The sequence below is a fragment of the Anticarsia gemmatalis genome, chromosome 5, assembly GCF_050436995.1.
Source record: "Anticarsia gemmatalis isolate Benzon Research Colony breed Stoneville strain chromosome 5, ilAntGemm2 primary, whole genome shotgun sequence".
In the NCBI taxonomy this organism is placed as follows: domain Eukaryota; kingdom Metazoa; phylum Arthropoda; class Insecta; order Lepidoptera; family Erebidae; genus Anticarsia; species Anticarsia gemmatalis.
The window spans coordinates 9,738,386-9,757,124 of record NC_134749.1 but is presented as its reverse complement, the minus strand read 5'-3'; the positions used below and the strand labels follow the sequence as shown (position 1 = coordinate 9,757,124).

The 18,739-nt window shown below is 34.4% G+C and overlaps 1 protein-coding gene across 4 annotated transcripts in view; it reads right to left on the bottom strand.

Moving 5' to 3' along the window:
* The window catches only part of RhoGAP100F (Rho GTPase activating protein at 100F), a 45,319-nt gene extending 26,947 nt beyond the window's left edge, over positions 1–18,372 (bottom strand). For all 4 annotated transcript variants that reach the window (XM_076114710.1, XM_076114712.1, XM_076114711.1 and 1 more), the window contains exon 1: positions 18,187–18,372. In XM_076114710.1, coding sequence (XP_075970825.1) covers positions 18,187–18,273 — 87 coding nt within the window. In that variant the 5' untranslated portion in view covers positions 18,274–18,372. The remainder of the gene's footprint in view (positions 1–18,186) is intronic.
* Between the last annotated feature and the right edge of the window lie 367 nt (positions 18,373–18,739).

Sequence of the window (18,739 nt, the reverse complement as noted above, 5' to 3'; positions counted from 1 at the left end):
AGACCCCATTACAAGGATGGTGACACTGATGACGTCACAGTCGATAATTGAAGCTCACGAGGGAACACCATGACCTTTCTAGGAGCCGACCTATTTAACAGATGACTGCCTGGAATTATACAACGAGGTTCTCTCAAGGATGTTTTTATTATAAACTGTGAACATTGTTTAAAATAAACTATTTATTAAATAACAGTGTGGTGATATATTGTTATAATATTTTTAACATGGATTTTGTATTATGAAAATAATAATATGATGTTGAAACCATTATTACCGGTCTATTGGGAGCCAGGTTTTGCCGATTTCGAAAAGAGATTATTTTAAACAAAAAGTGTGTTTCTAGATGTCACTTAAAACATTTTAAATGTCTTATCCTTTTTCTTCCATTATTTCTTCAACATCATTGTACTAATTTATCGCAGTATCGTATTTTTCTTAATTTAACTACAAGCTAGAACCAACAGCGAGCCGTGATAACGTAGGTTTATTCCCTAACAAGTCCCGAGAGGAAACGTTTCAACAAATAATATCTCACTGGAGCATTCAAACAAGGATTTACAACAGCTAGTTAATTAATTTCGTATAAACTAGTTACAAACTGCGGGTAAACGAAACTCGTTCGTGCCCTTTACCGATCTAGTTTTAGTTTACATACATTCATTTCATACACATACATAAACCTAATTGTTTAGCTCCGCCAAATTTTGAATGCAAAGTTCATGTCGCGAAGTAATATTGCGAATATGCAAGTATTAGTAATTAAAAAACTTTGGAATTAGAGTTCCATCTTTAGTTTGTGTTTGAATATAGTCTTTTGATAATTATATAATGTGCTAAATGTCTTTGTACCCGTGACACAATGATATTTAACTTTGACTCTAAACAATGCTATAACAAATATCAAAAATACCGAAAATCATAGCCGTTATTTTGACACATTCGTATGTTAACATTACATATTGATACTTTAAAATGCGAATACAAATATCTAAAATAAATAAAGCACTCGTCACATCATAAACACTCGAATATCATTTGTACTAGATCTTTGTATTCATATTCAAAGATAATGAGTTCTGAGTATTCCACATTATTCTGTCTGGCTTTTATAGCCGGTGACATTCAGCAGATTTCTGTTGACCTTTAAAAAATAGAGTTTCAAGCCTTTATTTGAGGAGAGCGCGGGTCACGCATAATTGTTTTGTTATAATGATCGTACTGCGCTTTGTGTACAGTGTAATATACGACACGTGTATTGAAGTGGTTCTGTCTATAGGTACTTACTGTGAACGCGTGTATTTTACCTCAAATTGAGGATTGCGAAATACGGATACCTAATTTTTCTAAATTAAAATATGTAAGTACCTCGCTTAGTATATAGTGTTTGAAATAGGGCTCTAATTTATTTTTGTTAAATTGACAGACATATATTTGTCATTGAATATGCAGACATTATTTATTTGATACTTCAAATTGACTTGGTAACATGAGTATTTTGCTACGCCTCTGCCTTAAACTTCAGAGTAAAATTCATAGCATATGTTCAAGATCGAAGCGTGGGATAATATATTTACTAACAAATATAATATCATATGTCATCTTCTTATGAAAATCCTTTGATAATTCAAATGTCACATCCTACACAAAATGTCAGTAAGTTAACGTTGTTTCAATAATACTAACATGGCCTTTATACAAGTATTTTCACGATAAACCAAATAATACGAGTACGAGGAACAGTTACACTTGTTTATGTGACTCGAAGGGATAAGTACCTGGTACATAGGGTTGAGAGATTACGCCGTATTAGGTCCAATGTGATAGAGCTCTTAGCTATTATTTATGGGCTACAAATATTGTACCTCCGACACTAGGCGATATAATTTTGTTATAATAAATACTGTTAGCTGAAGAAACATTGTTTAAGACAGCATATTATGATAGGTAAGATTCTTTGTTTGCTAAGTACGTAAGCAACAATTTTTAATGCTAAAAATTATGATGCTAAATTAATTTTGCCTAAGTTGAAAGATTTTTTTTGCTCGCCAAATATTTATTGTAAAGTATTCTCTTTTCTCCTATCTTAACCTGTCAGAAGCAGGGTTTAAAAACTCTTAAATTATAAAAACTCAAAACTGAATAATAAAAATTCATGAGGTAAGTAATTTGTTTACGCTTCTTTGTATTTTGAGGGGGAACAGGATGGTATTCAAAAAAATCTAATTCAATCACAACAAAGATTAAAAGCAATCAGAAAACGGGGCACCAATAAATTCAAAAATTTCCATTCCCCAAACAAAGCATTGAAGACACTACCGTCTCCGCATAATTGTTTCACACGAAAAACATTCTCTTTGCACAGTTAATTTATTCGCTATACATATTAACATAGCAAAAGGTTGTCTCGTAAACAATAAGGTAACGTCAGAGGAATTCCTTTGGACCGAAAAGCTTTTATGATCCGACATCGCTTAACTTTGGTGCGTAATCTCAAGTATTAGATGATGTCGGATAAGTTTGTTCGCGTTTGTCTTAAGTTCTCGAGATGAGTACAGTTTAATATGTAATGATATATAACTGTATATAGTTGTTTATTGACTAGCTGTTGCTCGCTATGTCGCTGTAGAGGTATGCGGTATGAAATAGCATTTAAAACCACATTGTCAAATGTTGGAAGGTTATTAAATTATGCGTGTAGTTACATAGATTATGTTTACATAGAATTTCGGTTTACGATGTTCGTCATACATACTTAGTTGTAACTGATTGCAAAGTTTACCAAAAGCTACGTTTACAATAATTTTCGTTTTGATTTATTTTATTTGACTTGTAAAGTCAATTTGATTTTGTACTTTTTCGAATTATAATTAATTTAAAAGATTGCAATGTCGTTTGAATGAAACTTGGAAATTATTGAAATCGTGGTAAAAATCGACCGAAATTTCGTGCAATTTGGCTTGAGTGGAGGTATAGTATGCGTACTGTTAGGGAATCTATTCTTATTTGCATCATCAATATAACTCACAAAGCAAAAAAATATGAATAGTTTAGCCTTAAAGAGAATGATTACACCCATCTCATTTTAAAAATGAAATTCAAAATCTTTGTTCTACCTCACCGCATCTAAATGCATACGTTCATCAAACGCGTGAATTCGTTACACCTTCAATATCTCGCCGCGTTCCATGCATATAAAATGTACTGGCTGCTAAGAAACTCATTGTGTTCTTGTCCCGTTCGTAATCCGATGTCGAGACGAAACGCTTCATATTTTATGAAGTCAATCTGTGACGTAAGTTCAACGTCAATATTTTAAATATTATGTTGATGGAAGACTTGAAACAGCATTTGGAATTACGCTTTTCAATTCAGATTTGTCCAGACTAAGGCCCAGTTTTAGTACTTCTGGATAAGCATCAGCTAGCTTATCAGGAGGGTTACTATCTCAGTTGAAAACTATTTGCATGCTACTACGCCGTACATTGCTTTCTTACGTAGGGTCGGTTCACTTTTGACGGAAGATGCTTAATTATTATGGGCTTCGCACTGATGCATCATCGGTTGAGTGTGAACCGTCGAGTGGTTATCTAAGCATTCGTTTGTTCTAGCGATACACGTTAACCGACCCTAAGATTATAGTGATTATCACGTTACGTGTCAAAGCAGCAATGTACAGAATAGAGACCCTCAATTTGACGTACTCTAGTTGTCAACTAGGATACTTGCATGGTTTCCATACATTTGCTGTCACTGTATCTATGAAATAGGTTATTTGGCACTAATCCATTAAGATTTGTGAACAACTCATTCAAAGCTATCATTCTAACGGCTTGATACTTCACTTAACATTAAGTGATACTTCAGCCTGGAGTTGTTTTTGTCACTTGGACGTGTTTGTAGAGACAGAAGAACTTTTGAACGCCATCTATCGAATACTTAAGAAAATTTTACACTGAAACTTATCGGAATCTGATTGTGTTGAATGTTAAATTGTTTATTGCCATTTTGAACGTTTCTTAAATACCTACGTCCTACACATTATACAACATTAAAATTTAATAGTTATTGTATCTTTTAAAACCATTTGGCGATTAAAAAGAGTGGCCAGGAGTTTCTTGCCAGCTCTTCTCATTGGCCCTACCTTCCGAACTGGCGGTAAATTCATCCTCTGTATCATTGACTATCATAGTGTCAGCATTTGACCTAAATGAATAAATGGTTTGATTTTGATTTATTTTGTTATGATTTAATGTACCAAATATTTAATCGTATTTCTTATCTATACGAACTTTTAATTTCTTTTTAACTCTAATAGTTACCTTGGATGTAACTTATAAGATACGGTCTTAGATAAACAAAACAGTACAAAGACGCTAGAACAAAATATGTTTTCCTAAGCAGATGGGTGTTCCCATTGACATTTAAATAAGAAAATTGTGAAAGCACTTTACCGTGAACGTTATTTACATAAAACAATGTGGGTAGTTGTAGTGGGTGTAATTTTGTACGTTATATGTTATCGCTAGCGACTGTGGGTGTCGGTAAATGCAACTTTGTAATGTATAAAGTTTGCTTTGAACATACATTTTGTTACAATTTATTTAAGTAAATGAAATAAAAATAATAATTTACAGATTTTAATAACTAAAATGATTAAAACTTCTGTAGTTTATGTACAGTTTCAGGATTTTTTAATTCATTATTTTGTTAAATGTGACTAAAATCGTAAATCAGAGGAAAACGACTGCAGCAATCTTTTTCGTTATAAATGAATTTATATTTGAAAATAAGATTGAAGTAGATTACCCGAGATTATATTACTGCTTATTGAAAAAGATTTTGTACGTACGAGTTATATACATGTTCTAATAAGCGGGGATTGGTTTCTTTAAAAGCATGACATTTATTTTTAAACTTTAGCTACAATACACGTACTCTTAAATCTCAATTGACTTAATAGAATTGATCTTGTTTATTCATTTTAAACACTAAAATCCAATAAATAAACGAGATAAATGACTTTCAGAAAACGCTAGGTGAAACAAGTAAAGCTTATTTATTACTGCAATAGAAACGTGTATAGAATTCTAATAAATTCCAGCTCTTCAACTTAGTACAAGTAAACTCTTATATTAATGTGCCCAGGTGCTTGTCAAAAAAGACATTGTATTAAATCATGATATGCCATCTCTTTCCGTCGAGTTAAAAAGGAAAGAGATGCAAATATTTTTGTGCCTTGCGGATTATCCGGAACACATATAATCGTGTATCGTTAAGATACAACTGCGTGTATCCGAACAAATGCTTAAGCTTTGAAATTTACTTAATACAAATAAGTGATACAATAAAAATCTGAAACAGAAAAGCTCTCTAGGCTATGGTTTAGCTCTTAGAATGTTAAAATATAATAATAAGCATTTCATTTTACAAAACCCACGTGTAAAGACAAAAAGGTAATTAAACTATAACATTACAATAAGGAGACGATTTCTTAAGACATTTTCTTTATAAAATCCTACACATCGGTATTTTAAAAGGCAGTAAGGAAACCTTAGGCGTCGTTAGGATTACCAGGCGCCCACATCGTCCTTAGTCTTCGAGCTAAGCCTTTATGAGTCACCGTCTGAATTAATTCGATGCTTTGTTTCAACTCAATGGGTGATTCAGGCTTTTGTGTTGAGTAGACAGTGTTATAATCCACTATATGCGGTTTAGTCATGGGTTTTCATAATTGGAGAATGGATTAGTTACCATCTATTACATCCATATGTCCGTATTATAAAATGATGTGATATATTTTGTGATTACATTATTTTTAGTTTGTTTCTCGGAATATTTTTTTTTAGCTAGCCGTTTCTCGAAAGTCAATGGTGGTAGAAAATCGCTCTACTGCTTAGCTATAAACGCGCGTTGAGTAATTTAAGTTGATTTCATTTCTTTTTTTAACTTATAGTGTCCCATTGTCGGGCTAAGGCCTCCTCCAAACTCCTCTACAGGTCTCTCAACCAAATGAATTTTACTTAAAAACATGATAAAGTAATGTGCTTAGCCACTTATTCAATCTACAGAAACTTACAGTTCCTATCGACTGGTTGCAGTCATTTTCACTGCCAAGACGTTATCGAGTTGGCGCCCGTTGAACCTAAAATTTATGTGTTACTTACTATGACTCTAATGGAGAAGAATTTATCTTCTCTCACAAAAACTTTTACTCGCTACCGACTAAGATTTAAAACTTACTATTCGTTATTATAAAAGTCTATATTGGCCTCTTTGGGTGATAATGTTTACTACTGTTCATCCTGAGGTGCCCGAATCGCTCAAAATGCGATAAGCTCATGCAATTGATATTAGAATATTTTTCAATAGTGGACCGGAGTTTAGTAACCTGTCCTGTTTGTAGCAATAGGCTTGCATTGCACATGAGACTACCATAGTAAACCACGAAAAGACGTATTCATACACTTTTACCTACACACTCGGGTATTACAAGCGTTTTGTTATGTATGTATGTCTACGTCTCACCCAACAATAGTTTTTCCTTGTAACATCTTGTTGAATCGAATTTGTTTTTGAATAGACCACTTTTCAATTCACCCCAAGCGTATTACGTTTAAAACATGCATGTGTCTCGTTTGTTTAAAAATAAGCTATCGATTCGTGTATCGTTGTCACCCTCTGTGACGTAAATTACGTTGGCTTCAGTTTAAATAAACACATTGCGTAGGTCTGACGTCACAGGTTTTAATATATTTTTGTATGATGTGCGTCCATAGTTCCAAAATAATATGATAATTTTGTACATACGAGTAGAATACAACACTTTTAAAAACATTTTTTGTTTTGCAATTTCGTGTAGTTTTTACTATACAGTATTTTTTATTTTGCCACGACTTAGATTTAAAATGAAACGAACTCTAAACCATAAACATATCGATCGATATTTTTTTATATATTGGAAGGTTCACAGTTGCCCACTCAATAAACACGACATTTAAATCAAAGAATCTAATGGTCCCTTTGACTCGCCCATCCGACTAAAGAAAAAACATTAGGCACAACGTTCGAAAGGTCAGAGATACCTTCAAACAGAAACTCAGTACAATAACAATCACACATTTAAGCCTCTTTACAAAATATTGACATAAAACATCCCACAAACTTTGACACTAAAAGGTTCACGTTTTCGTACCGAAATTTTTAAGCGGGAAATATTCGCGCTCCTAATATTCAGGGGTGCTATTAAGGGCACTTCACTTTACCACCACGTACATGCCATTATAAAGTTTTCCACCATATTACGCTGTACGTCTTTGCCTGACACAAATTGGGGCTACTTTAAAAGGATTGAATTTTCTTCTGTGTTTTGCAATTTGCTGAAGTGTGAGATTTTAGTGAGGAATTTTTGGCGGTACTATTTTATTTTTTAATTTTATATATGATTCTCTCATTCTCTATTGATTAAGAGATTAGTTATATTCGTGAAATTATCTTCGGCCAAAACTGAAAAATCGTAATGATCATAGAACATCACGTATTTTTCAGTTTTGTAGGCTATATGATTATCTTTGACTTGAGTAGTTATAAAACATCAGTTTTTTTTTTTTATATTCATTAGTTATTGTAGGGCAATGGTCCATGATGATCACATAAGGTAGCTTAGCACAAAAAGCAACCTTAGCCATTCGTCGAGAAGTTTATACAAAACTGTATTTTCTTTCAAAAAGATACTTTCAGCCTAATCGACGGCTAGTAAACTCAAACTTTGAACGTTAAACTCTAAAAAATGTAACACAACTTATGTGACGTAAATATAATTAATCTCACTTAGCTTATTTTCCGCTACACCATAATACATAGAATAATAATCATTGTCTTTATAAGAATAAAGGTCAGGTTTGCTCACACGATATCACAGCTCATTAAGGCCGCCTACACACGTCACTTCAGACGGCCACGCCCACTTAGGGCCCACGCGCACTTTAGACATATTTTAATGGCATGAGAATCGTCTCAGTTAACTCATAAGAGCTTTTATGAATTTCGTAGATAGATTAAATTGTGTTTACTAATTATATTATTATGTAGTTTTAAATTACTAAAACTTTCGAAATGAAAAATGAGTAAATTAAATTTTCAATTTACGCTGTGGAGTTGTTTTTATGTTGTTAATGGTATCTAAAAGTTTATTTTTAATTATCTGTTTTACGATTGGCAAACAACTTTTTACTAGTATTTTTAACATTTCAGAGTATTTATTGTATCGGCTAAGAGGTATTATGTATAAAAAAGATTTTTTTAATTTATTCACTCCAATTTTATAAGTAACATATTATTCTACTAATTCTAAAGCAGACAACTAAAGGCATTAGACAGAACAGTTTTATCAGACTTACTTAAATAGAGTTTAACGCGCTCTTGCACGGTATGGTATGATTAAGCACAGATGCATTATGCTCCTAATATGATATGGTTCATGAACACATTTACGATACGCAAAACGACAAAAATTGCAAACCACTAGTCAACAGTAATTGTAATATAATAGCATGTAAATAATCAAAGTAGTAAAGTGCCATGTTTGTGTATTTTAAAATGGAAGCCATTAATTACAGAAGCATACATGAAATTACTCCTATAATTGGTTGATAAGTGAAACGGCGACCGAAGCTTTTAAGCGTCCCCGTCGACCACCGCAGGTATAAAAGGACCGTGGGGGAAAAACTAATTATTTCGCGCCAAAAAATACACCGTGTCCAAACCACGACCAGATTTATCAAACAACATTTTTATACCAACATTCTGACGTAAAATTAGATTTACTAATCGTAAATAATGCTGTAGCTTATTGCTTTAATTTGCTGTTCTTCCATTTTAATGCCCCCACTTTTTTATTCGGATCGTAAAAATTACTAGTGTTACAAACTCATTAAACAAGTTTAATTGAGTTGGCGTTCTTTGTTTATTTATTAGTTTGTCTCGAGGTGCGTGCGCTAAAGTGTTCGCGTTTTTCACAGGATCCCACATAAACCGAGCGGTAATATCAGTAAGTGAGACTCCATGTACGTACAGTTATATAAAGAGCTGAGGAACAAAACACTTCGTCTTAAAGTACAATAGTCCTCCCGGTCTGACGCCCATCCCTCTCCGCGCGCCCCGCACCCGCCTGTCTCTGTGAGCGGCGCCTAATGAGAAGCGTTGAAACCTAAAATTTGGTGCCAACTCGAACTCTGAAGTGCTCTAGACGGTCGAGAGCTGAAACGTCGACAACTGGAGCGAAGCCTTTACTGCACACACAGAGAAAAATACGCTTTATCTCATCGCGATAAAGATAAAAGTGCATGCGCTAAATAAATTTGTCGTTCTCAAGTGGCAAATGGCGGTATTGATAGAATTTTTACGGTTCTATTTTAAGAGCTTTTATGTTGGCAGTCACCTGATTTTTCACTTAGAACAGTCGGTATACACATTTAGGCTTAAATGTTGAAATTAAAACAAACCTTCGACTTTCAATATAGTCAATATGTAGCTAGGTGTATAGAAGACATCTAACACCATGGTATGTTGAGCATTAATAAGAAAATCGATAGAAGGACATGCTGAAACCATTACTTAACGCCGACCAATCATTCGACAAGCTGAACACAACATTACTTTATAATTAAATCGTAATACATAACACACAACGACCTACAAAGAATAGTAATTTGTGTCCCCGTACAATGTGATAAATTGTTCCACAAAATAATACTAAGAGATAGTATATCGAAAAACATGTTCCACAGAAAACGAAAGAGCTCTTTTTGGGGCAAACAATGAGATTCATTAAATAACAAATACTTTGTCTTGTTAACAAAGGCTTTCGCAGGAAATTTCCCAATATTTTGAGCCTTCTTATGAAGCCGCAAAAAAATATACTTTAAAAAGTTACCCGTACACCGTAGGCAGTTTTTTGACTGTGAAATATTTCGAAGGAAAAAATCAAAGTAAATCATTATCTAGAAGCGAATTAATTAGCTTCTAGATAATGTTCAACAAAGAAAAAACATTTTAGAGCCTTATTAACATTTTATACGTTGCTGTAGGAACAATAGTTTTTCAGCGTAGCTTGCTACGATAGCGCTACGAAAACGTAGCATGTTTCTCGTAGAATTACTTAATTAAGTTGATATAATGTGATGTTATGTTCTGCCTACATGTTTTATTATTTTTGGTAATATTATTATTGTATTTGTCTTTTTATTGAATAACATTAGATATTAACCCAGATAGGACGCCCACGGGCAAATTCTTAGTAAAAGAACTAACACCTACAATAAAATGCTATGTACATATTTGTATTATTTTCAGGACAACTCAACAAATATCCTTTACTTTTGTGATACAACCGAGCGTCAAAAGTATTGAAAAAAAAAACAAAATTTAATGGCATTATAATTGCATTGGATTTCCATATCTACGACTGGCCAGTAATTTATTTCGAAGATAGGAATCAAAGTGGATTAAACATAATAGAAGTTTGAAGCGGGCGTACTATCTCTAATTATTATCACGTAACTATCATTGATGATCAAAATATACGTACTTGAAAATGTTCGGTGTTTTTTTAGTTTCGAAATTGAAATTGCCACGTCATTAACATAGTAATTAGGGATGGAAATATAATCATAAAGAATGAAATAAAAATATGTCGTATTTGAGAAATATAGTCACATTAGTAATGTGTAGAAGTTATTTTCTAAAGCTTTGTTGCTGTGGTTATGTCTAGAGAAAGAATGTCTTCATGTATTGAAAGCAAGATTTTCAAAGGATATAAATAATTAAATCTATGAATGAAATATCGATATTTTAACGCATATTCATAGGGTATTTTGTCCTACATTCAAACAGACAGGATGGCAGACGGCCAATGATAAAAATCTATGGAAGATAAAGAAAATCTAAAATCTAGGTTAGAGAGCCTCTTGGAATATTTACTGGCTATACAACAAACATAACCCAGTTGGCTGTTTGTGAGATGAACCAAATGCTTTAAGACTTGGCTGGAATTTTACTGAACTCGTTTCTCTAAGTTCACCGGCACAGATGAACCAGACTAGACTGCGATGAATGTTTATTTTATTTATTCTTGCTTTTTTATTACTCTGTACTAAGTAATCGTGGTTTTGAAATGTGGGACTTGGCAAGAATTTTTTATCATGAATGAAAAACCACTTTCTTTTTAAGTTTTCTTTCAGTAAAGTAAACTACAATATTGATGACTAATGCGTATTTTATTTCAAAAATTTATATTTTGTGACACATCAGTGAGCTTAACTAAATATAATATGTTTGCCTTAAACCTAGTTATAATACGTTTTAAACGTTGTTTAAATTAAATATCAGATGATTAATAATATTGAAATCCCATTTACGATATCAGTAAACTGTAGTTAAATATTTGGTCGGTGGTTTAAGCTATCTATATCCATTACCCTCAATTAATCGTTTTAATAGGCTCTTTAATTAACTGTGAATTATACACCAAATGCATTTATTCGGTTTATAAATGCAATGAAATATTTGAATACAAACAGAATAAATGTTTTGTATCTACATAAAATACTTGTAGTAGGAATATCTTTGTGAAAAATATGTTAAAACCTGTTAAGTCCTGAATCCTTTTAATTATTTTACGAACTATTACTTCATAAAAAGCAATCGTGACAAACGCACTTAGAGCCTTTTAAAGCATGAAAACCTACAATTAGATTGACAGGGTCTCCAGCGTAAACGTTCACACATTACACCGCGACGTCATCTAATCACAAACTTCAAAATAATACTAGAGACAAATAGTAATAGTTACTTAACCTTACAAATTCAGTTCACAGTTACATAAAACTCGCTAACAATAAACAATAAACGTTGGATACAAAAACACAATGATTCTTGCACAAAAGTCCTTGAACTCTGCCTATTGATATCCAGGTATTGTTCCCATTCATGAATCATGTTAGCTACCGGGACTCGGCCCACGTAGTGACGTCACGGCCTGCAATATTGTTTGCCGTGACAACAGATAGTAGGTACGATAAAGTGAACGCACTAAGCCTATTAAAGCACTTCACTCGTACTCGTTATCGGATCATTGGGACTGTCAAAATGCTTTTGTTTTCATGCGTCGATGTGGCGTCAAGGCTGTGTTATGTTTTATGCAATGCCGATAACTGTTATCGGTTTGCGAGATATGCAAAGTGATATTGAAAGTGTCGCATATTTTGCCAAAATATGGCTGGCGTTTTTGTGATAGCTTTCAGTAAATCTGCCCGTCAGGATGGCGAAATTAAATTAAATCGAAAACTCTTTCCAGTATTTACATTTGTATGAAATGTAATTTTTCGTAATACTGTAAATAGTTTTCGAGCTTTTGAAATTATATTTAAGCATTTTATTCCCTATTATATTTTAATCTAACTAAAAAATAACAGATTTTAGCTATTCTTCGGTACAATATAAGCTACAAACCCGTCCACGGCCGCCATAATAAAAAAAGCTTCTCCAGGATTCAACCTATGAGGCCCCGCACTTTCGGGGGCAGAGACATAAAATTCATAATGTTTGACCGTTACTTACACAGCCCATAAAAATATTTTTCCTCCTACACTCCCTTGTACTGGCGCACAGAAATAACTTGAGCGGACATTTTTTTTTCTTCACAATACAATGGCACCTTATTTGTTCTACTAACATTGCGAATGCCGAATAGGTAATTTGAATATCGAGAAAAATGTATATTTTTTAATGGTTGAAGCAGACCGTGTTGTTTGTACATACTGAATGTATTTTTATCACACCACCATTGATGTGAAATAAAATACTATTATCAGAGATCATTAGTTTACAAACACAAATAAACACTTGAAATCATAGGCTTATTCAATGTCAAAACCAACAATGATTTTTGGCTATCTCACATTTTCTATCCCCCTTAATGAAGTGTGAACAGCTTAAAGATATTTAAAGTCCTCAACATAATTATGTAAATCAACCCTAAACTGACTAAGACACTTCATCATCGAGTTTCAGTCAACAAATAGTTGTCAAGTGGGCCCAACAACCCATAGAAAGTTAGTTATTTATTCAAAGCGCGTACTTTGATTATTGTAATTTTGAGTTAACCGTAGAGTACGAGCAACCCTCTGTATATTGTTGAATGAAGTGAAGTAAGTATGTGGTATGTTGGTGTTGATTATCTCTGACGTTCTCGAGTCGCTTTGAATGCAAAACGCGAATGGCATTGTCGTGTGTCGACGAAAGAATATTGTCGACGGGTGCTCTGGAAATACAGAGGTATGGTTACTTTAACAATTTTATGTGGAATGTAACGTCTTGCAAAATTCATTTTCACGCGATGTATTACATTCGGAGATTGAAAAAAATATCGTCGTATTTAACAAATTTAATAATATAAATGAGTCCTGTATTTTAAATCAAAATATCTCGCCCATTTTTTAATAGTCCGAGTAACATGTCGTACAAAACGTGCAGTTTATACTCAAGTGGACACAATAAAACATAACTTAAACTAAAAACATTTACAGTTGCTACAAATAATCGAAAACATTCAGTTACAATTCTCCTTTATCAACAATACCCTGCACAACTACGCTGAAGGTTGTATGGGACCTCCATATATTATGACATCAGCATAAAAAGGGAACGAATGTCAAATGATGATGTGAACATTCATAAGGAAAATCGAACGGTGAATTTGTTTCACAAGTTTTTTTATCGTAAATATGACATCGATGTTTCAAAATCTGGCCAGCTACATTAACTGTGAGATTAGAAGTGTGGTTATGTTATAGAGTGCTAGACTTCGTTTGTTTAAATAGAAGAGCGATTCTCTTCAGTCGACAGAATCGGGTAGGTGATACTCGATACTGCTGACTATTAGAGAATCATGAGTTTGACACTTAAAATGTACTTTAATAACATTTTTAAATTAAATAGTTAAAAGTTTTTAATTTTAATCACGATTTAGGTACGGTTCATCTGATGAACTTATGATAATTGAAACCTTGAAAGTCCGTCTACTTGTTTTTTTATCAACTTTTTCATTTAAAGAAAACTAATTACGTATCAACTGACTTAAACTTGCACACGTACTCTGAGGACGTGGCTGCCACAATCATTTAACTGAAGTCTGAGCAATGATATACGTAAGACGAAGGAGGCTAGAGCTACATAGTATACTTGTCCAGCTTTAACATTTTTAAATACTTATTTATCATACCTAGAAGAAAAATCTACATTCAAGATCTGCGCCAAGATCTGAATTAATATAATCATCTCTACAAATGATTACGACGATTGAATACCATAATTTAAGGTCGTTACAGCCATTGAATTTATTCTAGAAAATCTTTGAAATGCTTCAATCATAACTGGTTGCTAAGCAATTATTTGGTAACCGGGCAACTATACCACATTAAAAAATGAATGAGTAACCCTTAGCTATCTGTCTTAGTCTAACCTGATTCAAACATGCTTGGAGTGAAAGAGACGAAACACATCAAGTATATGACTAAAGGCGTATGTCACAAGTTGTCTAAGTTCAATAATGAGATTACCCTTTGCTTCGTGAATTATTAAGTCATCCTAATGGATAGCCGAATGGAGCTGCCAATAAATCTTAAATTATACCGAATTAATAGGGTCTTATACCCTTTTTGCACTAAGACTGACTATTAAATTCGATACTTTTGTCTGTGCACTTTGAACACACATTTATTAGGGTTAAAAAGATATACTTTAAATTGTTTGACCTAACTCAAACTATTTTGGCTCCTAAAAGATTGTACATAGTACAGTAGTAAAGTTCGAATACACATATTCTTATGTGCAATTTTCTCTACAGATCCATGTATAAAACACCTAAAACGCACCTGATCTTTACAGGGTTATAAACAAAAATTACGTCCGTACAGTCCATAAATACCCGATTCAACCCTAGACAGCACTCGGGGTACGATTGACCTACATATTGTACACGTGGCCCTACATGCTCGATGCTCCTTTAATTATTAACATGTTACAATTTAGAAATCGAGTCCCTTTGTTCGATAATGAAAATTGAAAATTTAGTTACCATTTTCAAGTGATAGGGTTAATTTTATTGAATCCCGACATTTTGCTATCAATTTATCGCCAAAGTAAACGTATATTTGACTTGAAACATGATAAAGAATGTAATTTTTTAGTCTCTTTCCTCAATTGGGCAAGAGACATGTTTTCCAGCAGACAGTTGAGACAGTCTTCGGATTTTTAAATAAACCAAAGTGCAATCAAACGAAATCCAATTCTTTATCACTCTTTCCTATTGTAAAATAAATTACTGTTGCCATCAATTCTATAAACATGTTAGGCTATGAAATATAATGTATCGTAAACATTAATTAGGTCCTACATAACGCTACATCGAAACACAATACCGTGATACGTCACACATGTTGCAGTCATCAACAGTGTTATATTTACGTCACGTAAGTACTCGTATTGTATGAAATAATTGAAAGTAATGAAAAGTATCATAATACAAATATTGTATTACTTATTGTTACTATTGTATGAATGTCGTATAATGTAACATTGCAAAAGTAATCCCTTTAGGAATGTCGTGCATCGGGCGCCGGAAAATTATGATGGATCGGGATGAATCCCGCTTGCCGCTGCGTGTTGGCTAAAATATTTTAGAAATTTATAACGAATAGTTGAAATATTGGAAAATTTGATAGAAAAAAAAGGGATTTTAGAACTTAAAGATTGCCATACGGCATACTACTATACATTTGATTGCCAATCCGTTAAAAATCGTTTGAAAATTCCGCTTTTTTCATCTGATTGTTACTAGCCCACAGATTGTTCCAAGGGCCTTGAATGATAAAAACTGTTATAGTTTCATTTTTTGTACGGTATGTAAATACTAGAAGCAACTCGAGCTAACTTTGAATAAGACAAGACATTTTTTCAAGGGACAGTGATAACAATAGTCATATCTAAAAACTTAAAATCCATTTGCAAACCAATTCTGTAAATCAAAGGACTATTTTTAAACAAACTAACTTAAAACAAAACTTTGATAATACAAAGATAATCTTAAAATAAAAAGCAGTGAAGGCATTGCTCGTGATTCGTGACATTGATCATTACAACGACGCTACAATAAAACGCGATGAATAAAGTCGAACATGATGTTAGAGCGACACGAATTATCCTTCGTATTTCTATAACATAACTTTTGAATATTAAATCTGTACTTATATTTAAAATGTCTGTCTGTTACGATTTCACAGCTAAACTTTTCTGATGAAATTTTAACCTCTCGGATAGTTTGACATCAAGATATCAGAGCTAAGGTTTTTTTTTAAAAAACTCTGCTTTTATTCCTTAAGATCTCCGTTATGAAATAGAGTATGCAAGTACACGAGTGGACCCGCGGGGACCATCTAGTTTTCCCTAAAAAAAAGTTTTTACTTCGGCTAACTATTTATAATGATTATTTTTTAACATACTTTTTATATTATGTAGGGGTTGAATAATAAATAGTAGTAGTAGGAGTTGTATACTAATTGATTGTCTGCTTAATCAATCAATTGTCAATATTTGACCTCATTAAATAATGAATAGGTACCTAAAAAATTGCTTGTAATTAATCAAGTTATAGAAATTGATAAGACATACAAATGAGATTTGAATTTTTTCATCAGAAAGATTGCTTTGGCTGTCATTAAAAGGTGCATCGTTTGAAATGTAACCCACAACATACAAGCGTAAAATAAAAGAGGAAAAACGCTTTCCAAAAATTTAAGTATTTATAAGTGTGACCCAATAAGTGGATTTTGAACAAATCTCAAACTATGTAAAGATCACCATTACTTCATCATATCGACCTCGAAGGTTTTAAAGTATTTCTCTTGGTCACTCTGTCGGGCTACAACTCTATCTCTCTCACGCTAGCGAGCAAACCTCCGCCCAGGAGCGGGACGGTAAAATACGTTAAAGATGGTCAATGAAAAACGTATTTAAGAGTTGAGTACCCGCTTCGAATTTTCAATAGAAGTCCTTGATGACAATCATGCGCTTGTAGTCATACAGCTTTTGATTATTCTCGTATTAAGTGGCAGTTGAAGTGATTGCAGTAGATTGCTGCATCCTTTGCAGTATTGTTCGACAATCATGCCTTGTTCGCTAGTACATATCCGACGTTGCGAACCTTCTCGCCCATTCAAATCTTATTCCCCAACCGTTATAACTAGACCAGCCTCAGTCTATAATTAGAAACAAGCCTTGGAGCAAAATTTCTTCTCTGATACTAAGTACTAATTTGTAGCTAATCCCCACGGAATAATCTTCAACTAGATATAATCCCAAGCAAAATGAGCAAACTGATTAGATTTAGTAGAGTAATATCTACAGCCCCACTACTGCAGCTGTAGTAATAAGTAGTGTCTTTAGACAAGATGGCGAGATGCTGCAAGTACCTAAGGCGGTACTCCCGACCATTATCGTAACTGCAAACGGGCGGGTAACATAAATAACATTTTCTTCATTACGTTGATCATTAAAATAGTTATTAGAACAGAGAGATTGGCCGAACTGGATGCATTTTAAACCTGAGTTTAAAATAGACTCAGAGAGCACAATGGTCTCGTTCTACGATCGTTCTACAATAGTCGATAGCTGTGAATAGAGATCGATTAGACGGCCCACATTCATATGACCTACAGAATGATTACCCGCCCTTCAACAAAACTTCACTAATTGCTTAGTAAAACGTGAACTTGGAAGCGTAGCAGATTTTCAACAAATTAAACTGTCAATGCGCTATACAAAATTTCCACATCCATTAATTATCTAGATTAAAACGATATGATAAGCAAAACTTGCACTTAAGCCGCTGAAACCGGAGCACACGGGTACTTAGCTTAGAACTGGAATTTTCAGATTTGATAACAGAAACATGAATGGAACAAATTCCATCAAAGGAATATGGAGCAAAAGAAAGATGAAAAAGAAGAAGAAGCATGATTTAGTGAAGCATTAGTGAGCGGGGTCGTCGAACGGCGTAACGAAACGGCGTCGGCGTCCGGGCCGGGAGGGGCGACGGTTTCGGCGCGCGCTATCGATCGGATCGCATACCTTCCTGCGGCCGCAGCAGAGCATCCTCCGAGCGCGCGACTGTCCGCCCGGCGAAGACTTCAACCTGGTAAGTTTTCGCCACTGCATGGGTACAGGTTAGCGCGGCGCTTGCGGGAGCGGCCGCGGGGCCGGCTGCTCGCGCATCGCGACGCCGCCGGGCGTCAGGACGCGGCCGAAGCGCGCGAGCCTTTCTCGCGAAGTGCCCGCCGCACGGCCGCGCCTGCGCGCCAGCCGCGCCCACCCTCCACGAGCGCCGCCTCGCCCCCTTACTCCTCGCGATTAATAATTCCGGCTACGCTGCCAGTGCGTATGTGGGTTAGTTTTTTGGCGATCGATGCGATTATTCGGTGCGAGCCGCTTCCGGTCGCTAGACCATCGCGGTGCACCCCAGACGCGGCCAGACGACCTATTAATCGCCTTCTGACATCACCCCTTTAAGTGTCGCGTTAACGCTATAGGTGTCCTTAACGGTTTATCGAGAGAATATAGGTCAGACACATTGTATAAAATCAGTTAACACGCAAGGAGAGAAGATTTGCCCCACTGAACCACT